The sequence below is a fragment of the Colias philodice genome, chromosome 9, assembly GCF_061535455.1.
Source record: "Colias philodice isolate Cphi_HAF_F1 chromosome 9, ilColPhil1 Martin Lab GWU primary, whole genome shotgun sequence".
NCBI lineage: Eukaryota > Metazoa > Arthropoda > Insecta > Lepidoptera > Pieridae > Colias > Colias philodice.
Window position 1 is genome coordinate 9929793 of NC_143094.1, and position 23167 is coordinate 9952959.

At 31.9% G+C, this 23167-nt stretch overlaps 1 protein-coding gene across 1 annotated transcript; it reads left to right on the forward strand.

Moving 5' to 3' along the window:
* Nucleotides 1–685: 685 nt before the first annotated feature.
* Nucleotides 686–10447, forward strand: LOC149486066 (pre-piRNA 3'-exonuclease trimmer-like). The gene is made up of 11 exons (XM_089699371.1): nucleotides 686–937; nucleotides 1058–1292; nucleotides 1597–1748; nucleotides 2361–2496; nucleotides 2734–3062; nucleotides 3148–3275; nucleotides 4367–4509; nucleotides 5952–6038; nucleotides 8711–8799; nucleotides 9361–9459; nucleotides 10277–10447. The coding sequence occupies exons 1-11, from the start codon at nucleotides 810–812 to the stop codon at nucleotides 10338–10340; spliced, it is 1590 nt and encodes a 529-aa protein (XP_089555497.1). The 5' UTR covers nucleotides 686–809; the 3' UTR covers nucleotides 10341–10447.
* The last annotated feature ends 12720 nt before the right edge of the window (nucleotides 10448–23167 follow it).

The window sequence follows — 23167 nt, forward strand, 5'->3', positions numbered from 1 at the left end:
TAATTTTAAAGATCTACGAAAACGACTTTGTTTTAAACTATGTAACTAGTGATATTTATTGCTACAGGATATTATTATATTAAAAAGCGTGAAATTAAACGATTACCTATAATCTTAGATCAATGATCTAAGCCTATAATAGAAATAATGAGAAATAACGTAAAAATTAATATACTACAGCTACACCTCTAAACCCTTATAAAGTATAGTGCTAGTGCCTTTGTATTGCCAGGTGGCAAAAATTTGACAACAATAATATAATACGTATACAAGTACAATTAGAAATAAATAAAATCATTTTTCATTAATTGTTATCTATTTAAATAAAAAACGTGTATGTATTAAAGTGACAAGCATGAAAATTTAACAAAAAATTACTAATAATGGAATTTTTCTTTATACATCTTTGGTAAACACTAAACAAGAGTTTATTTTCAAATCCAGGCGTAAATGACACGTTTCAATTGTCTGTTTTAGTTGTTCTTTATCGACTTTTTAGCTTTTTTGTGACAAATAACTTGCTTAATTAATATACTTGTATGTATTGTTTTTTTTTTTAATTCCATCATGGTTCTAAATAATAATTGTAATTCTGCTAAAAATAAATTAAGACGGCAATAAAATTTTTATGACATATGTCATTGAATGACAGAATATGCCAAAGTCAATGTCAAAACCAAAAATTTAACACATTTTTATCACAACTTTCAAATCAATACCGATAAAGTTTTATTGATAGTATTTAATAATTTCGCTCCAATTAACTGATGAAATAATTGTTACCTGTCTGACTAAATCTAGTAAAAAAAATGGAAATAACTAGAAAAAATTTCCTTGATGAACTAGAAAACATACGAAGAAACATAAAACGTTCTAGCTTTATAGGATTTGATGCCGAATTCACTGCAATATTGTCTGGAGAAAACTTCAAACACAGGTTAATATAGAGCCTTGTACACCTTATAATATTCTTATGAACAACTACCTCTTAGTAATAAGCACATTTAAAAGCATACAAGAACCACTTTTACATAACCATACAAATAAAATGTTTCAGGCTATTTGATACAAACGAAGAAAGGTATGATAAAATAAAAGATCTGGTTGGTAAAATGCTGATGACTCAAGTTGGTTTGACCATGTTTCAATATGAGCGAGACCTGGACAGCTACGAAGCAGTGGGCTATACATTTCATTTGTGCCCACAAGTGTTTGCTGATGTAGACCAATCCTTTATATTCCAAGCCTCAACTTTGAAATTTCTTTGTAAGCACAATTTTGATTTTAATAAGGTAAGATAATCATTGTATTTTTCTTTGCATCTACCTCTATATTTTGCTTCTCTTGTAGTTTTTCTTTTATTCAACCTATAGTAGGCCATTTAACTTGATTGTTGGTTTCTTGCCATTTAACTTATCTTGTTATACAAAAGAGAAAGATATTGTATGTTGCATAGTATATTATATTTTATTGAAACTAGGTTTCGGTAAGTTCTGAAAATAAGTATAAACATTTTATGTGCTATTTTCATGGATAAGAATCATAGTGAGATTCCTTAAATTAGATTAAAAAAAAAGTTTATTTCCTACATTTCAGTTTACTTATGAAGGGCTTCCATATTTAAGTAAGGCAGAGGAAGAAAAAATAAGACAGCAGTTGAAGGAAAAGCAGTTGTTTACTAACTTAGCTCGCTCATTAGAAATGGATGATGAAAGACAATTGCAGCAATACTGCTCTGAAGTGTCAAAGTAGGTAATTATAAGCTTGATTGTGATTGTGAATGTTGTAGAATTATATTTTCTTAATGGGATTCATATATTTTGAACCAATAGATAAATCATAGAGAAGAAATTTATATATTACTAGCTGCTCCGCGCGGTTTCACCCCCGTGGCTCCACTCCTGTTGGTCGTAGCGTGATGATATATAGGCTATAACCTTCCTCGATAAATGCGCTATCTAACACCAAAAGAAGTTTTCAAATCGGACCAGTAGTTCCCGAGATTAGCGCGTTCAAACATACAAACAAACAAACTTTTCAGCTTTACAATATAGTATAGATTTTAAATATTTTTCACCGCTTAATTGAAGAATGGGAAGTTGTATAAAACTCAAAATATATGCTTCAATTACTGATTATGAAGAATAAGGGTGTTACTTACGGTGTTACACTATAGTTAGTGTATTAATTTGTACAACATAATATAAAACAATTCTAAAACATTCTAAACATAAGCATTTAATAAATAAATTTAACTTTGAAATTAATAAAAAAATACCTAATTGTGTTTATGATAAAGTATCGGAACTACAGAATTTGCTTAAGAAATGTAGCTTGAAACAGTTATGTATTTATTACAGATGGTTGTCCAATAGTGATGAAGGCACAATGTACTTGGACATACATGATCCCGTCCTTAGGTATATGGTACACAATGAGCTAAGGATGCGTTTTGATGATGTTCTAACAACTGATAGCTTAGGTAATAGCAATAAGGTAATTTGCAAGTGTAGCTTGTTAGTTGGTAACAGTGTAAGGATATGTATCATCTTTAAGTTAATAATTTTAATTTTTTGTTTATAATATGTAGATCAATAAATTCAAAATTAGTATAATATTGCAAAGTTAACTATTAAAAGTAGGTAGTTTGTAGTTGGTTTGTGACTAGTGTAGTACAAACTTTATATGAAAAATTTGTCAATATGATATGAACATATACCTATTTTATTCCAGGTTCTTATATACAGAGATAAGTACGTAGAGGGAGCAAACAGCGCCCCAATGCAAATACTTGAAGATAACTTAATGAATCACCTCTTAGGATTTTCACAAATTATTGACATGTTGGTGACCTATCAAAAGCCAATAATAGGTCATAACTTGTTCTTAGACACAATTCTTCTTCACAGTCAATTTATAGGTCCTATGCCAAGCAAATATTCAACATTCAAAAAAAATATTCACTCCTTATTTCCAATCATTTTCGATACAAAATACATATCTCATGAAATGGGGAAAAAATTGTCATTTGACGAAGTTTGGAAATCAAATGCACTGCAAGAGTAAGCGGTATTTATTTTTAATAAATAATGAACACATTATTAATTGTTACATGAATATGTAATAATATTTTTGTATGTTTTTTAGCCTGTATGAATTCTTTTCTGAAGGGAAATGCAAGAAGCTAGAAAACGGTGTAAACTTTATAAGACTGACTACACCATTTAATGTTAAACAGAGTTACCATGAGGCTGGCTGGGATTCGTTTTGTTCAGGTAATATTAATTTTGTTTTAGAAATACAAAAGTTTTATATTTTTTTAGATTAATGTTGTATGATTAAAATTGTTATTCGTTTTTGAAATATTTAACTGTACAATATGAGGCATTCGCATCTAAACATATATTTTTCTTTTGTTTATACATCATTATTATTATTTTTTTTTCTTTTTTTCTCTCGACCTACCTTTACAACTAAATTGAGCTGATTACCTTCTGCCCTGGTTGCCTGGAAGAGATCACTACTAAGTGATAAGGCCGCCAAATACACTAAACTGCTCCTTGCTTTTATTTTTGTATGTTCTAGTATGTAAGTCTGTTTAGTTGTATTAAAGAGTAAAATAAAATAAAATAAATAAACAGCTATAATATTATTAAGAAATTGAATGTATGTATTAAGCTAATTCATAATAAGGATTTCCTTCATAATGTGATTGAAACAGCATCAATGTATATGTAGTTATTTTACATACAACTTCTTTTTCACCATTCATCCTTACTACTTAACCGATATTCACATTAAAGGCATATAAATTACTAGATGACCCGACAAACATTGTCCTGTCTTGTATTAAATTATTTTGTCCATTTTACTCACTAGGAATACGAGGATGGTTCTTTAGGCGAGAAAACGTAAACTTGTACCACGGGCGAAGCCGAGGCGGACCGCTAGTTACAAATAATTATAATTATTATTAACTATGCATTTATCAACGAAGCATTTTAACTGCTTTAATTATATTTCAAATTTTACTTTCAATATCAATTTAAAGTTTTTTGATATCTGTAATAGTTATGGTACACACTTTACTATTACACCCGGTATAGAGATTTTAATATCATTATTTAATACTAGCGGTCCGCCCCGACTTCGCTCGTGGTGCATATTTCGCAATAAAAGGTAGCCTATGTTCTTTCTTAGGGTCTAAAGATTGTCTGTGCCAAATTTCATCAAAATCGGCCCAGTAGTTTATGCGTGAAAAACATACATATACATACATACCAACCTTTCCTCTTTATAATAAGTATTAGTATAGAATTTCAAAAATTTTCAACTCTGCTAATAATATAAATTTATGTTATTCTAGCTTACTGTTTCATCCGTTTGGGCCATTGGGCGGCGTGTGAGTTGATTGGGAAGTACCGTCCCGTCGGGCCCATGGAGAAATTATCCGCTTTGGCGCCATATTGCAATAAAATCAACATCATTCGAGGGGCTATACCTTATATGGTATGTTATTTAATATTTAAATAGTTAATTTTTTAGATAGAAACTATGTATCTGTAAAAAAAATCAAAATTGATCAATCACGCTGAAAACTCATAGACTACTGTATTCCCCATGAATATGTGGCTATTTAATTTTTCTAAATATGTTGAATTTTTATATCAAGCAGTAGCCCAATAAAATTCATTATATATGTGACTTTCAAAGGAAAGAATGGCGTCTATAACCGATGACAAAACAAAAATTAAACTGAACCGCTAAGCGCAAAACTCGAGAACGACTGAACCGATTTTGTAAATTCTTTTTTATATTATTCCTTGAATACGAGAATAGTTGTTTAGGAGAGAAAACGTAAACATGTACCACGGGCGAAGCCGAGGTGGACCGCTAGTTACAAATAATTATGTATTATTAAGTAACTAAACTATGCATTTATCAACGAAGCATTTTAACTGCTTTAATTATATTTCAAATTTTACTGATCATTTTTCAAAATTCCTTATATAAAGGTTTAAAAGAAACTGCAATATTTAATTAAAAAAGAACAAAATTGTACATTAAAAATGTAATTATTCGGTAAAATATATAGGTACTTATAACATATAAAATACTATTATTTCAAAACTACCGTTGCCAATTTATTTAATTGCAGCCGAAACTTGAAAATAAATGTAATTCTCTTTAAATTTGACCACAAATCAGTGATTAACAATGTTTTCCACTCGATATTTTTGCTTCGAGGGTGACTGAACTCGCAAATTGCTTTTTTCACCGTAATAATCTAAAAACGAAAGCAATAAACATGACATCTGTATCTATAAAATAAATAAATGATACTAGAATTATAGTATATAAAATTGCAGTGAAACTATCGCTAATTTTAACCTACACGACACTGATCTACAATTTTTTTTATGAAAGACTGCACTCAATGCACTTTTAAAAGCATAGCAATATACAGAAAATATACCTTTTTTAAGTAACAGAGCTCGTAGCGAGAATTCTAAGATGAGCATTATTTTAAGAAATTTTTCTTTTATTTAATTACTAGCGGTCCGCCCTGGCTTCGCCTGTGGTACATATTTCGCAATAAAAGGTAGCCTATGTTCTTTCTCAGCGTCTAAAGATTATCTGTATCCAAATTTCATCAAAATCGTTCCTGTAGTTTATGCGTGAAAACCATACATACATACATAATTACAAACCTTTCCTCTTTATAATATTAGTATAGATATTTACATTAAGAACTTCTATTCTCTGAATCATCTTTATATTGGGAGAAAATATTAACAGCCGACTTCTGTCGTTCTTAAATTCTATTTGTGTTATAAAGAGAGACACTTTATTTGGACATATTTATTACCCTTTTGAATTTACCTAGATTTTTTTGTTACGCATAATATCAAATCGATTTGTTTTACCATAAAAATAATTGTCTCTTTCAGAACCTAGTCGACAGCGACCCGTCGTCGCACCGGCCGAACCTGCTCCATATAAAATCTATAAAGGAGCGCGCTATAAACGTCGGAAAGGTACCGTGCCGTGCACATGTCTTCTAAACACAACACAAATAAACATCAATTCATATTATACACTAATAATAGCAATCCCAGGAGCTGCGTGGCGAAATTATCGCGGTCGACCTTCGCCGGACAAATGCGGTAAATATTACAAAGTTACCAGGACTTACATAATGGTTATAAGCTGGATATAATTCTATTTTTGTCGCACATTGTAAACACGCCCGCGCTGTCTCGGTTATATTTAGCGTATGTTATGGAGTGGTTATGGTGGCTATTAGTTGTCACCGCGGGATTCTGACGGTTTTTTATGGTCTCCCACTAATGCGTGTTATTGTCTTTGTTAAAGTTGTCGAAAGATAATCATGCTATTATTAACATTTTAAAAACATAAGGCAGTGTTTATAAATATAGGTACATTGTACCTATATTTATAAACAAATCCTAGACCTCGCAAAATGTTTAAGAACTTGATAAAACGGATTTTACTTGATAAAACGGACTTTATTCATTATCCTTAGTTTTGTATATTTAAACACCATAATAAGTGTGTTATCTTAACAATAACAGTTACAGTTGTTTTTTTATCAATGCCGCTTATTTATTTGAGTTGATGTTGCTTTTAAATGTCAATTTTATATCTTTACAAGAGCAGTATTACTTTTCAAACAAGTGTGTTGTGTTCCTTTAATAAGAGCTCGTATAATCGTGATACCGTACTCGCTTTACTATAAACAACGCAGTTAAGTGCATCGTTAACATAATTTCTTTTAGTGTAAGGTTTTATGTGAGTTTGTACTTTGTTCTAAAGTGTAATTCATAGCAATTAAAACGGTTATTATCCTGCTAGAAATTAAGATTTAATTTCCAACATTTTTTGATGTTTTGCCACCAAGAGAATTAATCCCTACCAATTGAATATTATAATTGCGAAAGCAACTCTATCTGTCTCTTCTAAAACCTCGAAATAATTTGGGTTGCCTTGGTACGAAAGTTTTAAACCCAATAATAAAATATATTACTTATTATAACCCTGAAAATTCCTCGGGAACGGGAGTTATGCAGGTAAATCCCCGCGAATGTCTATATTTCGCGGGTGACACCGGTAAGCTATTAGAGAATAATATAAAAGTTAATAATTTGATTACTTATACAAGTTGAAGTTTTAACCAAATAAAGAACTCTTAAATCTCATAATTTTTCTCCCCCGAATTATTATAATATTTACACTATTTATTATGAGCCTGTATCAATACCAAACTTGGTGATCAAAAACAATCACCAATCCGGCAAGTCATGTGAAACTATTATTTTTCCATAAAAAAAGCTTAGTACGTTTCCGCGCACGCTTGTCGCACGAGCGGTGCGGTGCGGGTGACACTTGGCGCGGCGCCAGGAGCCATCCGCACGCACACCACGACGCGCCACCCACACGTGCATACCACCGACGTACATTTCCCGTTGCCAGTTTAAAAAGCTTGATAATGCCCATGTGTCACGAGTCGGAATCTTTATTTTCGCCGTGGCACAACTTTTTAAAACGTCTCCCGCTGTTTGATATTTAAAATGTTCGAAGTCATTTTTCATGCCTCTGTCAAGGTTGATTTAAGGTTAAGATATAAATACGTGGGTACCGATGTCGCGGCAGCTGTTTGCGATTATAACGAGCGGTGCGCTCCTCCGATACGGAACTCGAAAATGGCATTGTTACGACGGCGCTGGCCTCTGTCGACTGGCAACAATGACAGTATAATTCTCAGATGTCTCTCACAAAGCTATCTGCACGGCCATTTATATCTTTCTAAAGTTGGCACAAAAACGATGACGTATGCGCTGTACGAGATATATCTATTTTTCAAGAAAATATTTGCAATTTTTTAAAGTACGTCAAAATTTCACTATCCTATAGATATTTTATACGCCATAAAGTTTAAATATTTCCGCCATCAAACTACATTTACAAGCATTTCCTTACGTTTAACACTGAACGGAAAATAGCCACTTCTACCAAGTAATTTAATTCGTGTGCCTTACTAATTACGGCCCGTATAAATATAGCCATCGATGTAATCACTTTTAATTACCTATGAACATGTTTATATTGTAAACATTAAAATGAGATACAATGTTTATACAGTAAGGGTAAACAGGTCTGTAATAAATTAATGTATAACAATAGAATTGATGTTGCAGCAACTTTATCAACTAGGTTTAATTCTTATAACGTTTTATCGATTCGAATGTAAATTCAATTATGAATGTCCCTTAAATATCTAAGATATTAAATATAATTACTTACACACAGTTTAAATTTTGAAGTAATTGCGAATGGCAAACTCCTGCAAATATTTTGCAATTAACAAGTATATATGTATATTTATGAAAGTTGAAATAATTATTTACCCTATTTTATTCAAGCAATTTTATTAAATTATCATTTCATTATCAGAATGGTATTCCATTCTGATAATGAAATAATCCTTTGACGTGGTATCAACAATTTTTTGACATTACCATAATTTTTTAATTAATCACTTACAATAACGATATAAAAATATACCTAACTACACTAAATGAGTATATAAAGCTATTACAAAAAGCGTAGGTCATTCAGCTTCAACATTAACATAATAAATGAGTAATAACAATCTGAATGTGATAAAAAATTGATGTATAATTAAAAGGTGGCGTCATCGCTGGCGGGTTTCGGCTCCGTTGACGTGAAACTGTTCGGCAGCAGGACTGCACTAGTGGCCGCTAGCTCGCAATACACGTAAATATGTTTATTTAATATATTATGTATATTGTTTTCTGTGGTAAATAACAAAATTCTATAGAGCATTTCCTTATATAATTTGGAAGTCTGTCGCAATGTTTTCATTTATCATCATAAATGAAAATTATTTGAATGATTGAAATTTATTTGGACTTTTCTTCAACTTTTAGTACTATTTACTATCTTCAAAAGGGATATTTCTATGTAAACTAGCATTGTTTAAAACGAAAGAGTAGAAATAATCGAACAAACCAGGACTATCTAACTAACCGAAATTTCTAAAGGATAAACATTCCGAATCATTATCATGCGATTCCATATTCTTGCCATTTTGCTTAATTAAACCCCATCTTTATTTTATTTGCTAAAATTAGTAATACTATCTTGATTGATAATAAAATAGTATATTAGTAGCTCGGCAATCAGTTTTTATCTAACTAAAACTTGTTAATACTAGTTTTAAACGAAATCAACATCTCAATAGCAGCAATAGAAATAATAAATGGGCGCAAGTGACAAATATCTTCTATAATTAACTAATTGGTATATTTATTTCAGTGCAGATAAAATATTGAAGCAATTCAAAAACAGCCGAGACTACAGAATAACTCCGTACAGCGCGATCAGACATTCGGCAGCAGGGCGCATTGCATTGTGGTAAGAAAAATACTATACATATTAGGTACTAATATTTTTAACAATAAATAGGACCGAAATTTACGTTTTACTGTCCTAAATTACGTACTTTAAAAGTGGTTTAAGACAATAATTGATTCTTCCAATTCGTTTAAAGTAATATTAGAATGATAATGGCATTCATATTTTAACTCAACAATATTTTCAACATTTTTAAATGTTGAATGAATATGCATCATTCTTAAAAAGAGCATGAAACAGATTTTGTGAACCAAGTTGTTGAAAAAAATGTACTTTGAAAAGATTGAAAAAGCTCACAAAAACGATTAGAAGTAACGCGACGTACCGCAAAATTTATTAGACGCAGTAATAAATATTTCTTGCTGCAAATTCTCACAACTGAATGGCATCATTATTCTAATTCTAAGCGCAAAATCAATTCTCTTTTTTTCTATTTATTTTTCCTCAAAGTGCATTGACATGTTTATCATTAGGAAAGTACACATGTGTTCAGCGTTTGACGAAATTGTTTCTATACCAAGCTTTATCTTATATAGAAATCATGGAAATATGTCAATAATTAAGTCAGTCAAGTGCGACTCGGACTCGCTACACTGAGGATTCTGTACAAATAAGCTAAAGAGCCGGTCGGACGGACAGACAGAGAATTTTCCATAATAGGGTTCCTGTTTTACTGTATGAAATGTCAATTTAACCATTTAAGTAGGTATTAAAAATCTTCTGATCTTACGACATCAGGCTTTTATATCTGATTCCATTTCATAAAAACTGTATTATGTTGTAAATACTTGTTTTATTTTTATTTTTTTTGTTTCAGGAGTGGGGCAATATTAACAACAAGTATTTTGCTATTCTTCGTACACAAAAATGTAAATAAATAACAACTCTGGAGTTGCAAGCTCTGGAGCTTTCCTTATTCTACTCGCCTGTAAAATAGCTGTATATGAAATGTATAACAGTAAGGAAATAAAGTGAAATGAATCAATATTGTATGTGTTTTATTGTCTATTGTAAAAGTAATAGGTGTTATTGCTATTAAAAATATTATAAGTTAAGATTGGCGTCGAAGTTATTGTAAGCATACTTTAAAATTAACTTGTTTTCCCGTTTTATAAACACACTACAATATTATAATTATCTACACTATTTTTACTAGAAGCAAAATATTATAAAAAATGCACAACAATTATAGATAACTAGTAACTAGGCAAATGATACACACATAGGTAGCAACGACATTGCACGTTCACTATTAAGTTTCCATTGTTCCTTTCAAATATTTCCCAACTTATAATAAGCATTGTTCTATTTAAAAAACGTGCAGTTAACGTCATAGTGCTTAATGGTAGTCGTCATAACAAAGCCTTTGTAATAAATTTAGCGTAAAGTGCTCAATCTCATGGCAGCCGAAACGAGCGCAGACAAAACACGCGTTATTGCCGCCAAAATATGTTTACTAGTTTAATCTTTAGAACTATTGCAATTATCGCGGATAGTTGTATAGTATGCTAAATTAGCTTCGAAGTAATTACGGTAGCGTTTAGATAATTTTTTATTTAATTTTAGTAGCAATGTAAAAAACCTAAAACTTAAAACCTCTATTCAGTGTTTATGGTGGCTTAAGTAGTAAAGATTTGCCAAAAAGTAAACATGCCTGTATGATAGTCTAGAGATATTTTATCATGACAATAAATGTTTTATCCTCCATCGAGTGGAAATACTAAGGTGTTGTTACAAAAGTTATGTGACAGACCAAGTATTCGCGGGCATTGCTAGAAATCGATTGTTTGCGAGTGAGTTCTAAATCAGCATAAATCACGCGTGTCAAAATGTTTGCCCGTGGTAATTCGAATGCGGGGGCGCAGCTGTTGCAATCCATGTTTGCTTCCAGTTATTGGCTATGATAGATCCAAATCCAATATAAATTGTTTATAAATTGTCAAATTTCAATTCTATATTTGCTGTGATGAATGAAATGGACTTTATTTGTGTGCTGTGCTGAGCTGAGCATACTTGCAGTCTTGCAGCATTTTAGTATCCTTTAAACCTACTCATTATACGGTTTATAAAAACACTTACCAAAACTGAGAATAAAGGAATTCTGTAATGAAAAAGTACCTAAGAATAGTTTCTGTTACTCTCATCAAATTTTTACAATCAGTTGTTGCTTTAAAAAAACACACTTGCAATATAAAAACATGCTTTTTTAATAAGTACCTATTTAATTAATTATTTTGGTGATTCTAGTACAGATAAATAAAAACATTATTTCTTCCATAGCTATGAAATTTTTATCGTCAAATCTGAACAAACTTGCTGTAAATTTAATGTACACATCGTAAACACATTTAATTGATCTAACCCGCTGTGGGTTATTTATTATACCGAGATAATTATAATATTAGCAATGCCGATGTATAAAGCTCGTTATTTAAGAGGAACTTTCAATAAAAATTAAAATTATTTCTCGTTAAAAAATAATAAAATCATACTTTTCAATCGGATTAAATGTTTATGTTTTTTTCTTTTAACATGTAATCTTTCAGCTTTATAAAATAGATACAATATTTAAATTGAAAAGTAGGGCAAAAGCGGAGGGCATTTATGAAACGCACGAATATAATCCGAACCGTGGGTATACACTTCCTTGGGAAATAACTATCCAAAATACTTGATCAAACGTTTCTGAAATTTTTCTATATCTTTGGATAAATTGTTATATGTATCAGCAGCTATATCTATCACACTAAGATTAATCTTCGGGGGAAATACCGAATTTGCGAATATGATTACTCTAGAAGTAATGTTTCTGTAGGTTTGAATTAAATCTAAAAAAATATTCAAGTATTCTCGTATTTTTCACACAATAGATATCATTTTAAATTTAGAAATATTTATTTATTGGTGTGTAACTATATTCTTCAGATTTTATATTTTCTTTTACGTTACTAGAACAAAATTTAAATGAAGACTTAGAAAAAAGTAAGTTTGAGTCACCATCGCACGTGCGGCGTAACTGATTGGTGTTTGTATAATGAAATAGGCCACATACTTGTATTGACGTTGGCAGCACGAATCGGGATCTCCTCTTCCCAGTAAATAAAATTTACTGGTAATATTAATTATTTTTAAATCTATCTGTATTGTAGGTATTTAACGTCTCTACCTAGAGCATACTTTTTTAGGGGTTTGTACATTAGAAGATGAACCAGATTGATATACTATACCATTATTAAAAATACGTATTTCAAACTTCAGTTATTGGCGATATAAATAACGTAGGTATGTAAGCAGAAAATTTTAGAGTTTTTGATACGTTATACAAAGTTAATATTTCAAGTGGAGCTAGATTGTTGTAAAACTGCGAGTTCTCTATTGAGCTAGACTTTGTATCAAATTGTTCAGTTCTCCGAAAATACGACTCGGTGATTTATCGCATCTATCATCGCAGTTACGTGATCGTTGCTTTATATAACGAACATTCCTTCGCACCATAATAACCCTGGAAAATTATGAATAAAGTCTTTTTTACACGTGGATTTAGGAATCAATTTCCAAAAGGTACTTCAGCCTGCTTAATCAATTCAACTCTCTAAAGTTCCTGAATTAATTACCTAATCTAAAGAATTTTATTTTATTACAACCACAGATTACAACTACATAGGTAAATAATCCTTGGCATAAAAATAATAGGATATTATCATATTAAATTAATTATTCTAATATTGTGTCAAATTATTTTAGATAATATTTTAAATAAGATGAATCATATTAAACCCCTACAGCCAATCCAGCAAAGTAATATACAATTGAATATTATTAGAGATTTCTGTATTTTGCAGGAAATATTCCTGAATACAGCTTTTAGATTATGATAAAATAATAATACCTCATAATACTATGAACTATCTATACCTACCTTATATTGTATGTTTCATGCCGTGATTACCTATTCAAAATGACTGTTCGACTTCATTTTTGACTCTCATTGTTTTCCAGAAAATACAATACGTACATTTTCGAGCTTACAAAAAATAATGGTTGTCTGATCGTGTACCCACAAATAATCCCATCTGAATGACACCAATAAGTAACGATCATGTACGACATGAGCCGGCGCAGACGCGCTCGCAGGCGCGCCATCCGTCATACCTGGCCTTCCCTTCCAATACTATTGTTCAACACGTGTCAAACTGAACAATTTATTCTATCTAATTTCTCTGGCAAGACAGTCGTCAAGTGTATTTTCATTTAGCCCCAGCGTGGGACGCCAGGTTCTAATATAGCAGGTGACTGACGTCGATTTTTATTACGAGCTAAATTCAATAACTCTTCTATTGTTTTATCGCCTCCTACCGGCCTATTGACGTAAAATTTATTTCCAAGTTTATATTTTCTTTATTGCTTCAAAACATCTGATAAATTCCAAAGTGAATGAACAATGAAGGTAAACTCGTAATAAAACTGTAGTTTTCTGGTCTTAGTCCCACATGTGTTAGGCGTAAAATTGTGTAGAGGTAGTTTGCTTCAGTTGGACGAAAGAGGACATTAAATTTAATGAACAGCAATACACAAACATTTACAAAGTAGCACCATGACAAGCTTCAATATTTGTAAATACGTTCTAATACTATTAGTGAGGGATTTAACTTTTCAGGGCGTCAATTATTCCGTCAGTCCTATCGGATCACAGACACAATAGAAAATCTATTGTGTCTCGGCCCGATCGGGCCGCTCGGTGGTCAATGGGTTATACAATAACAAACAAATATTCCTTATCTCATGGCCAATTTAATTCGATGTAAGTAATGATCCCAGGTATTTTATAAGTACGGTTAACTAAAACTCTACAAAGCTGATACAAACCATCTATTTAATGTATAATGGGCGTCTATAATTTGATGTCTTTCGAATCGCTTGCCAAACAATGAACAATAAAATTTGGCATGTAGTTAATGGACACCTTCATTTCTACTATAAATCTTCTTAGGAAAAAGGTATCTGCACGTGATGATGGTTGTTCTGTATGTGATTATCACTTTAATAGCTCCTCATTTCAATTTACAAAAAATAATATTTTCGTAGACCGGTGTGCCAACAGGCAACTGACATTAACGTAATCAAGGTGATGATGACCTATCGTGACTTTATCATTTAATGTTATCAACAGAAGCACATTAAAACTTCCAAACGAAATTCTATTCAAGGTGCACAAAAAGATCTGAAAGCGGTTGCCAGGAACTCTTGATAGCCGCTAATGACATAATATTTCGGCCGGTAACGCAGCTCCCGCCAAGGACGCGTCACAGCGCATGGTCTATTTGCGATCACGGCTATTCCTGAAAGCTTACATTGTTTTATTTTCAGCCCACCACTGTCAACTGGGAAGTAAACGTCTATTAGTGGCTTAAGGGCTTTGGCACTGGAAGATCATATTTTAAAATTCTTTGACATCGCTAAAAATACGCTTGTTTTTACAGGTTTTAAGTTAGGCGTAAGAGCGCGTGGACACTATACATAACTCTATAGAGTGTGAAGTGTTTAATTTAACACGCTCTGAAACGCTGAGATATTTGCTTTTGTATTTGATAATTGTGTGCACAAAATATTTATTACACTGATCTTAAACACCAGATTTTCCAACAAAAATGACACAAAAAATATGTTCGGCTATAGAGCAATCAGCAAGGTGAAAATTTCAGAGAGTACTCAAACCTAACCTTACGATCGTAGTGTATTGAGTTTTATTATTTATTAGAAAAAAATATGTTAAGGCAAAGAAACGTGAAATGCCAAGATATATATAGGGTTAACTCTTCAAGTCTAGCTCCTGCAATTCATACCAACTATAGGTACGTTGCATTTTTATTATCAAGCTTATTTGACAAGTATGAGAATACACGGCTGTTAAATAGTATATCACCAGCAGTTAAAAGTGACAATGAGTCATGCCTGCAGCTCGCAGAAGGTGCGCTACAATGGCATCAATCATCATCGACTGACAGGCTTCATGGAGGCCATGTAGCTTTTTATATTACACTGCCACATGCTTTCGCACCAATTTCACACACTGTATTTTTGACATGTATTTTTAGGTACTGCAATGCAAATAGTACTAGTGACCCCAATGCTAGTTATCTTTTACTCCAAATCGAAAAGTATGAATTTGCGGCTGTTTTAATGGTATGTATTTGTTACGTTACACAAGTTTACGTTACATAAGTCTTCATTAAAGTTTAATAGGTGACCTATTCCAAAACTATCAAATGCCATAATAAATCACGGGGGGGATTAAAGAGAAAGCATTGATGGCAAGTGTTGATAGCAGGTCTCAAGATCAAAATATTCATTTAGCTGTAGTAATGAAGCCAATAAATCGTCCATTGAGTGTGCATGAAGTATTTATAGTATTGTGGCGGTCACCTGGGACCTTGATGCGAGCTGCCAGATCTACATAACGATTACATGAACTATCACGTCTACAATATGAGCTAATGCAGATGTTGATGAAATTGGAGTAGATAATGTGAACGCAGCATGGCTACCGGGCTTACGTGTTAAAATTAAACATTTATGAAACTCTATTTGATTCTGCTGGTGTGGATTGACGTGACTAATCAACATACAAAATATAATCTTATATAACTCGATACACCTTATACAAAGCGCCATTATTGAGCAAAAACAGTCGTGTTTATGGCAACTGGCAAGATATGCGTGAATTGTATACAAGTAAAGGTATAAATAGGGTAACGGCACCAGTGGTCAGCCTCATAACAGCTTTTTGAAGTTTGGACAATTGCCATTTCTACAACAATCGTCGAATAAAAAAACGTACAACATGTATGGATTTATTGTTTATTGTAGTTTCGAATCAACGTTTATTAAAAACAATAATTCTCTTAGTAAAATATATAATTAATTTTAAACAAAAAATGGCCCAGTGTCCCAGTGAACAGCCTCTAAAAACCAATAAACATCCTTGTTGAACCCAGTGTTCAGCCTTTAGTAAGTATAACTCATAATGATATCAAAATAAACAATGTTATATCAAAATCAACGATATTAATCACATTTTTATAGCAACGATTCACTTAGCACAAAAAAAATGTATATCGCACATAATGCATTATTATTTTAAACATACTATTACAATCTCTTTGTGTCTTCTTATTTTCTAGGAACTTGTTATTACTTATCATAAAAACAGCAATAATTATTTTTAAAAAAATCAACGATATTAGTATATAATATGTCCTATTGATGTATCTATAATCCATATGTTCTACTGGCCTCCCTAATCGGCATTCCACTTCGTATGGCTTCCATGGCAGATGAGAGTTTCTCTGGAGGATACTGTTGTCTTGGCGGCATTTTTAGCTAAAAAAAAGGGAACAATAATAACTTTTGGATATGAATACACATAATACCATTATTTCAGGTAAAACTTAACTAACTTATAGATTTACACACAAATTTATACTTAAAATATTATTTCAATAACATCGTGGCTGAATACTGGATCATTGAGACCACAGATTGAGACCCAGTGGTCAGCCGCTTGAAAAGATATTTTGAAATGCGGCTGACCACTGGGTTATCTAACAATTAGGAAATAATCCCAGTAATCAGCCCCGGGGCTGTCCATTGGATCTTTCATAAAAAATCAGTATCCAATGGTCAGCCCCTCAAATTTTTAACTAAAAAAACAATATTTTTTATCAAATTTCATAAAATTAAATGCTCCAAGTAATCTATAAAGTTATTATCTATAAAACACACTCACATTTCATACTAAAATATGTTATTTCTCACCTTTCAAAAGAGCACCACGTGAAACAAAAAATATGGCGAACATGACACTTCTGCTCTTGTCGGCGGACAGCACCTGTATGAACGTGTTTACTTCTCTCCCCTGACCCCCTGCCGCTCCTATTGCGTGATGCATGAACCAATAACGAAACAGAGCTTCTATTTAAGTGCGCGTGATTTGGTTATTTTGATTGCAGCGATATTTATGGCCAATAAACAACGCAACAGGCTGATCACTGGTGCCTGGCTGACCACTGGTGCCGTTACCCTATATCAATGAATAAAATTAACTACCTATAATATATGATGAGAGTGCATTGAGGATCTTTTTATGAGTTGTATCCGTTTGCAATAAAATACTAATCATAGAAGCGGCCAGCGAACTATGAAATTAACATAAAATATTAACCAACAGTCGTTAATCATAATTACCTTTTAAATTGATATTAATTTTATTTAATATTAAAATTACTTTGTATTTTGTTCACACATAAATTATTATAGATTTACAGAATTAAAAGATTAGGAAATTATATCGTAATTTTAGCCATATTTAAACTAAATTAAATAATATTCAACACAACATAAAAAAATATACAAAAAATTAAACATGCCTTTGTTGTGGCTCTACGTTTTACTCTACGACCTACGACGCGACACAAACGGTATAGTTTTGTTGGATTTTGATGCATGCTGATAACTATATTAAATGGTCCTTAAAAGATGATTAAAGGTCTATAATATTAGACTTAAGTAATACCTACCTGCATGTTATCATAATATTATGTTCTGTGAAGTGTAATTTCCACCTATGATTTTAACCAATACTCATGAAAAGCAAGAATCGTTGAACAAAAAATAGCACATATCCATTCGTAGTATTTTACTGTTTTCACACTACTACTACCTATACCATTATGCAAAATAAAAAAAATACTTTCTCCAATAAACGATAAGAGCTCTAAACCAACAAAACGCTTTATATTAGCTTCACCTGTATGTTTGTAACCGACTTCTTTGGGCGCGATTTTGACCCACTTTAAACGGCCAGATTTCGTTCAAACTTTGTAGATTTATTTAGGACCGATGACAATACACTAATTTGATAAAATAAATAATAGCTAAAAAAAATAAAAAACACGTGTTTTATAGAAAACCGAACTAAAAGCGTGTTTTTTAGTTTTTTTAAACTATTATTCGTTATATCCTTAGATACTTAAAACGCCGTTCGTATGTAGGCTATCACGTGTAAATCTGTCTAATTTTGTAGCCAAGGTAAATGTAGATAATGCTACATGTATAATATTATGATATTTTGGTATCACATAGGGCTCATATCCGGGATTTGCTGCGATACTTTAAAACAACCCTGGGATATAAATCAATAGTGTATGAAACAAATTGTTATTGGTATATATTTCAGCCAATGTTTATATTTCAAGTACGTACCGATAAGAGAAGTTTTCTTATGTTGAATTGTCTCCTTTATTTTGTCAACTACTACGCTGTTTAAAAATGTAGGTTCTTCACGGAAAATTACGTGCATTAAACCCTTTAAAAATGCTACGGGAGGGTAAGTAACTGACGACTCATTTTCCACTAATTTTGAAATCGATATTAAATTGAGCTTTAATAAAATAGCCAATGGGCTATGCTGTCAAATGTATAAAACATATTATGTCGTAAGAAAAACTCTTGCGTCTACGAATAAAACTCTACAAGTGTAATTCAGCCCTACAACCAGTCTCTTTTGTAGACAGATGAGCGGCCAAGAATTCGTAAACTTATCTCTCAACACGTGCTTCGTATCAACTCCTGCACTGCTCTGTACTAGTATTTGAGTATATTATTTATTTAGATATAAACATATTTTAAAGTAGTAGAATTTATAAAAAGAAAAGAAAGTTTTTGTAGAGATAAAAGTTACCTACACCGAAAATTAAATAATTCCTAAATTTCACTATTCGCTTAAAATATATGTATAGCAAGCGCGGATCCAGGGGGGGGGTCACGGGGTCATGACCCCCCCCTGGGCTAGGTCTACGACCTAAGTGGACCACTAATTTAATATTAACTTTTTTAAATTAACAAATTAATACTGTTCAACATGATGTTTTTATTGAATTTTGGGACATAAAAGTAATATAGAACAATGAAATCAATTACAAACGGTAATGGAAGAGAATATAACAAAAATTATAGAAAAAGTTTATTAGGGTCGACCTGTGGTCGTAATTTAAGGACAAAAAACAGGTTTTTCGATTTTTGAAAAAATCTATAACTGCGGAATAAAGTGTAAGTAATGGTAAAGTTGTATGTAATTACATTTTTTTTTTCTACAGCTTTTGCTGTTACACTTTTCACACAAAACCTCAAATATCGAAATATCCCAGTTCGTGGATAAGACATAAAATAGCAATTTTTTTTTTAAATGAACAATAGAAAATACAATCAAATTACAACAAAAAATCGGCCAAATGCGCGTCGGACTCGCGCACCGAGGACTCCGAGCAAACATATTTTTTCACTAATAAAAGTTGTATAAATAAGTAAAAAGTAAGTTAAAGTAAGTTACTATAAGTTGTATCTTACAATTTTGTTTAAAGGATTTTTTTCTATATCTGTGCTTGTAAGTGCTTAAGTCGTTGCTTTTAACCAAATTTCAAAACTATGATGTTCACTGGAAGTACCTTGTAGGTTTTGATTGATGATTCCCTTGCAAGTATAGTTGCGAATTACAGAATATGCGGCTCTAATTGCTTTTTCTTCAGATTGCGTTGACATAGAATTTGAATTAAATAACAGATTTAAGTTATTATAGACCTGAGTTCTGATGTGAATATCAATTAAATACAGTAGTAGACGTTCATGAGTAATGGGATTGTTAGTTTAAAATGATTTAAAAAATATATTTTTATTTAATTTAATTAAAATATAATTAGGGTTTTCGCAGTTATTACTACATCTGTGCTATAACACGATACTTTTTACTCAATTTCAAGACTGTGTTTACGGGACAGGGTGCTCCCTGCAGGTATTGATTCCCTTGCTAATGTCGAAATCCTACGGTCTACGGTCCCTTGATGCTGTGATAAATTCAAACGTTTTAGCCAACGCAATCAAAAGATGCAGCTGTAAATGCTGAAATTTTTCGCAAAATTCGACACTCCCTAAGAAATCAAAACCTACAGGTAGTTCCCGAGTACACAGAGTCATGAAATTTAGTACAATCAAACGTATAATAACGCAGACTAGTTTACCACCCGCGGCTTCGCCCGCTTTCTCTATAACCTTATAATTATTACTATTCCCCTTGAATCACTCTATCCTTAAAAAAAACTGCATCGAAATTCGTTGCGTAGTTTTAAAGATTTAATCATACATAGGGACATAGGCACAGAGACAACAACTTTGTTTACTAATTGCGAAAAGCATGAATTTTTCCTTATGATTTTTAAAAAATTTTAACTTAGGTACAACCCTGTTACTCATGAACGCTGTATTAACTGACAATATGTATTAACTTGATATTCATACCAAAAACTCAAGTCTATAATAACCTTTACGCTATAATAAAATTCAACTTCTATGTCAACGAATCAGACGATACAGCCGTAAATACCGAAAAATTTCGCAAATTTCGACATTATCGCAAGGGAATCAAAATCTATAGGTATTGTGCTACTTGTGTCAGCACAGATGGAGGAAAAATTGCTAAAACATACATTTCATGCTTATCAACATTCGCAAGTGTTGCCAGGAATCAAAACCTACAGGGTACTTCCCTTGAACACAGAATCTTGATATTTAATCTTTATATAATATTAGAAACTTACGTCTTATAGCACAGATAAAGGAAAAATTGCAAAAAGCATAAATTTAATATTAAAACATATAAAAATGTTTGTACGGAACTCTTGGTTCGCGAATCCGACTCGCACTTGACCAATTTTTTTTAAATCTACGTATCAATTAAATTACCAAAATATAGCTTTTGAAAATTGCCCACGTCTATGTGACCCCCCCCTGGCACTAAGGCTGGATCCGCCCTTGATGTATAGAATAGAAATATGTAACAAGCTTGGTGTTTAAGTAAATGAGATATAGATACAGAAATCTATTAAACTAGATAATAAAACACGAATATTAATTTATGATCATTACCTATCTATGATTTACCGGCGCATTGATGTTTAAATAAATTAAAATAATGCCGTCATTCACACCAAGGTTTATTTTCGGTCTATTCCAAGATTGATAGTACCCATATCGACGGATCACCGCGCATTGCGCAAATAAAATCGCATTCCAAAATTTTATCGTTTGAATTTACTGGTAATTTATTTAAAATCATATTTTTCGTTGAAAAATTCAACTAATGCAATCATTCATTATTAATGACGTAATTAAAATTTATTCTCAATTTATTCTCCATGAATTTTGACCCATAACAATTTTAAACAAATTTTGAGATGATTAATATCTCAAAATTTGTTTAAATTTGAATTTGATTGTAAGAATGTTTTGGCTCTTATATCGACAGCCTACATTCTTCAACAGTGTTCAAATCCATAGTAATGAACTGGGTTACACCTGCTCCTATCGCTAATGATTCTAAAAACATGATGACAAAACATTTGACTTTTATCGTAAAAAAGATCTGTAATATGTTTTTATTCTTCTGTTTAATTTTTCAAAAGTTACAATATTGTTTCGTGTATTATTAAAATAATTGTTACAGGCTTGGTCTCTAAAAGAGCCATAATACGTTATATCAGAAAATTTCATCAAGATTCGATTGCAAGTGCCTGCATTTGCATTCGATCTTGTAGGATAATGGCATTCTAAAAAACGGATAGGCACAAACTTACCTCGTGAATTTAAATCAATTAGCCTAATTTAAAAATGAACCTGATGCAAATAAACTAACATGAAGTAAGCGCATTAGATATTACAAATTATGTGTACATTTACTCCTGGTTCTTTTTACCACACTTACCTATAACATTGCAGTGCTATGACTACTGCATTTCGTATGTCGCGTAGGAGTGCTTCATTTCATCACTCACTTTCTTACAACCCTGACGGTGCGTTACTTTAAAAAATGCATTCCGCACTCTGACATACGCGGCACTTTTGTATGGAATATTGCCAACACACTTCTTTTCAAATTAATTATTGTTTTACGCCGCTGTAAAGTATTCTATTATAACAACACTCATACGCTGCCGTGAATCTATTCTTGGTCCAGCTAAAATTTACGACCGTTTGATTTGCCCTCTTAATCTTAGACAAGGCGAAACAAAATTTATGGGGATTTAACCTTTCCTCATTCTCTTCTATTTACTCAAAGAGGAATATTAATTACAAAACTGTGGTAATCTTTATTATTTCAATTATTTAGCCCTTAATCCATATTATTCAAATAATGGTGATCTATATTAATAGTTCAACGTTTCCGCGTCATAAGTCTCAAGACCGCTTGTACACGGAAGCTTTATACAAATAACAAACGCATGATTTATAAATAAAAGTATTACTATCATTTTATTTCGGTTTGACGCAAGTTTATATGTCGACAAGCACTATGTTTTATTAACTACACTGAAACCGGAATGTATAATCAGGCCAAAGCGAAGGCCGACTGAAATACACGGCGAAACAATAGTGGAAATACCAGCCGTAGATCACATCTCATTTCAAAACATGTATCTTTCAAAAGCAATATTCACGAACACAAAATTATATACCTACAAGTACCTATTGCTCTACAACTATTGAGTTGAACAACGGTTATTATTAACCGTCTGTTTATGATTCAAAAAATGATTTATTTTTCACGGGGGAAATATTAATTTCGCGCTCAGCTGTAAATCTCTGCTTTGCTTACATTTTT